At 45.9% G+C, this 2,701-nt stretch overlaps 1 protein-coding gene across 2 annotated transcripts; it reads right to left on the bottom strand.

The window, feature by feature from the left end:
- Window positions 1-1,498: 1,498 nt before the first annotated feature.
- Window positions 1,499-2,480, bottom strand: LOC108786363 (WW domain-binding protein 2-like). Of its 2 annotated transcripts, XM_018555637.1 has the most exons (2): window positions 2,079-2,480; window positions 1,499-1,940 (listed from the first exon to the last, which is right to left on the bottom strand). In XM_018555637.1, exons 1-2 carry the CDS (start codon window positions 2,472-2,474, stop codon window positions 1,686-1,688), a joined length of 651 nt encoding a protein of 216 aa, XP_018411139.1. In that variant the 5' UTR covers window positions 2,475-2,480; the 3' UTR covers window positions 1,499-1,685. The 2 variants fall into 2 exon arrangements, with proteins under 2 accessions (XP_018411139.1, XP_018411137.1); XM_018555635.1 differs by having other exon boundaries at window positions 1,499-2,480.
- Window positions 2,481-2,701: the final 221 nt, after the last annotated feature.

The following is a 2,701-nucleotide window of genomic DNA, read 5'->3' as shown; positions in this document are numbered from 1 at the left end:
GATTATTAGATGAAGCATTACTTTATTTGGGGACTACTGACTACCACAAATTTGATTATCACTGAGTTTTTGAAGTGCTAGAAAAATTCAAAAAGACAGTCCAGGGCTTAGCAAAGAGATGTAGTGACACTTAGTCCTCAACATAGACATTGAGAATCCCTGTGACAGAGAACAGCAGTGATAATCTCAAAATCTGATTGCACAATCTGCCCTTTTCATGACAGATATGTTTCTGAAATAGTTATGTTAAAGATCTACAGAGTTAAAACCTCCTGATGGGATGAAGACTCAAGCCCAAGCTGGAGCAGCTTGCCCCTCATTATACACATTGGCCATTACATCATTACGTTTTGGGTTCCACGGATATCAAATTGTTATGTCAGACTCAGTATGTAAGTCTGTGCAGTGGTTGCTTCTCTAATAGGTCATTCACAAAGCTGCCCAAGGATCCAGCCGTAGCTTCGGCTGATTCTTCGGCTCGCTTTGGTTGCGAACCGTAGGGCTGCTGTACGGGCTATTCACTATAGCCCGTGCAGCAGCCGAAGGCGGTCAAGCTGCTCAGCGGAGCCGAAGGCATATACTGTGGCTCAACTGAGCTGAAATGACAGCCAAAGCAGGGTGAACGGCCTACCAAAGGCCGGCCTTTCGACCCGCAAATGACAGCTGGGTGGAGCCAGCCATGATCTCACGGCTGGCTCCTCCCAGTTGTAATGACAGATCAGCATTACCAAATGACCAGGGGACACTGAACTGTCATTAAACAATAACAACTGGGTTGTTGTTCCATGGTTCCATAGTTTAGTTTAATATATTATGTACATTACATTTCTACTTTAACTTCAAAATAAATTAAATGTTAAATTATTATTTGCATATACACAGCAATCAAATAACAGAGAAGAAAAAGAGTGCATGCTTGATGTAGCAGGACGCAGTACAGTCCAGTCTGCAATTATTCCGATGTGCAAGACAGAATGGTCATAGAATGGTCTTTCTGATGATGTCTAGGGGTGAACAGAAGCTACTGTTCCAGAGGAGCCCATCATATGCCGGTCAGAAGTGCTAAAGCCCAACTCCAGGCCAGTTTTACCATTTACAAAAAGGTCCCTCCCCCCGCTGCTTAAAAACACTGAAATACACGCCTCCAACCCCGAACTGTCCCCCCACTACCTTATTTTTGCCACAAGATTTTCTCAGCTTTTTGGGTTGAATTACACCCGCCTTATCAATCTGCAAAACACACTATGAATGCAGGGTGTTACAAGTCCATCCCTTGAGGGGGCATCACTGCAGCACCCTTTATTCACAGTGTAATAATGCAGAGAGTGCAGCTGATGTCATCATGTCAACACCGTTCTCCACATCATTGAGGACAGCCCACCACTCGGGAATAGATGACCCCACCATGGGACACCATGTGACAACATGACCGACCTGAAGACATCTGAAAATATAAGGATATTAAAAAAAAAAGCAAAACAATCTTATCAGTTTAATCTAGGGTGTCTCCATGGGGGAGGCTGAGCCTGGAGTTGGGCTTTAATGAGCTATGGGCATTCACTGGCAGAAAGACCATCACCAGGAATGTTACAGGATTAGTGTCTTTGGAAATCTGGCTTCTAGTTAAGAAGCTATAAAGGAATGGCAGGAACTTGGTTCCTGGTTAAAGCTGCACAGAAGGCTTCTTACTGGTTTTTCTTTTCATCCGGTGGAAAGTAAGGAGGTGGTGGAGGAAAATCCATTTGCATGGAATAATTGGAAGGGTTGGAACTGTTGTATGCGCTGGCAGCTGCCTCCGCAGCCTTGGCTTCAGCTGCTAGAGTAGAAGGCAAGTCAGGAGCAGAAGCTGAGGGGGGCTGCCTGGGCCCGGGGTAGGGAGGAGGAGGTGGATGCATGTATGCCATCGAACTGTCTTGCATTGGAGGTCCTGGAAAAAACTCACTGGGTGGTGGTGGAAAAGGGTACCCAGCCGCAGCAGGAGGGGAAGGATAGATGCCATTGGCTGCCGGAGGTGGGTAGCCATAGCCTCCATTAGGCATAAAAGGAAATGCACCTCCTGGAGGTCCTCCTCTTGAAGCTTGAGAGGCCACTTGTAACATATACTGTCCAAATTCAATGGCTCCCCCAGCTGGAAAACTGAGTTTAAATGTGGCAGTGCCTTCCCAGCCACCACCAGGTTCTGCTTTCACAATCCCTTTGATGAAGTTAGCACCAAAAACCGGTTGCTTGATTTCACAATCCTTTAACATGTAGAAAGGCATCATAAATGACTGCATTGGATCCCTTCCTTTGGATACAAAGATCATTCTGTATGGGGTCAGCAATATCGTGCCTTTCTTAGTCCCCCGAAAAGCATCCGAAGAGCTGGCCATGTCACTAAATGTAAGCTCCACATGGTCGTAGGACATCAAAACGCTCTCACAATTATTCACTGCGACACCCCCTCCATCCGAATGGTTTCTGTTCAGCGCCATGTTGCGGATTCTCATTTTTTTACATTTTTAACATTTTTTTTCAACTCCTTTTTTTTCTTCTGACTCTTCATTGATTTCCTATTCTGCTCGGTACCACTGAGGTACCGAGCAGAATAGCTGAGCTGAATGCCGCTTGGTTATTCACTCACTGCCATTCGGCCCCTATGTGAATAGGGGCGAACGGCAAAAAGTGAGCTGCTGGAGCTTCGGCTCAGCTGATCCAGATG

This window comes from Nanorana parkeri, unplaced genomic scaffold (genome assembly GCF_000935625.1).
Source record: "Nanorana parkeri isolate BGI_ZX_2015 unplaced genomic scaffold, ASM93562v1 scaffold206, whole genome shotgun sequence".
NCBI classification, from domain to species: Eukaryota; Metazoa; Chordata; class Amphibia; order Anura; family Dicroglossidae; genus Nanorana; species Nanorana parkeri.
Note: the sequence above shows the minus strand (reverse complement) of the source record. Positions and strands in the feature narration are given on the sequence as shown.

Coding starts and splice junctions, on each gene's coding strand:
- LOC108786363 (XM_018555635.1), bottom strand. CDS start 2,474: ATGGCGCTGAACAGAAACCATTCGGATGGAGGGGGTGTCGCAGTGAAT.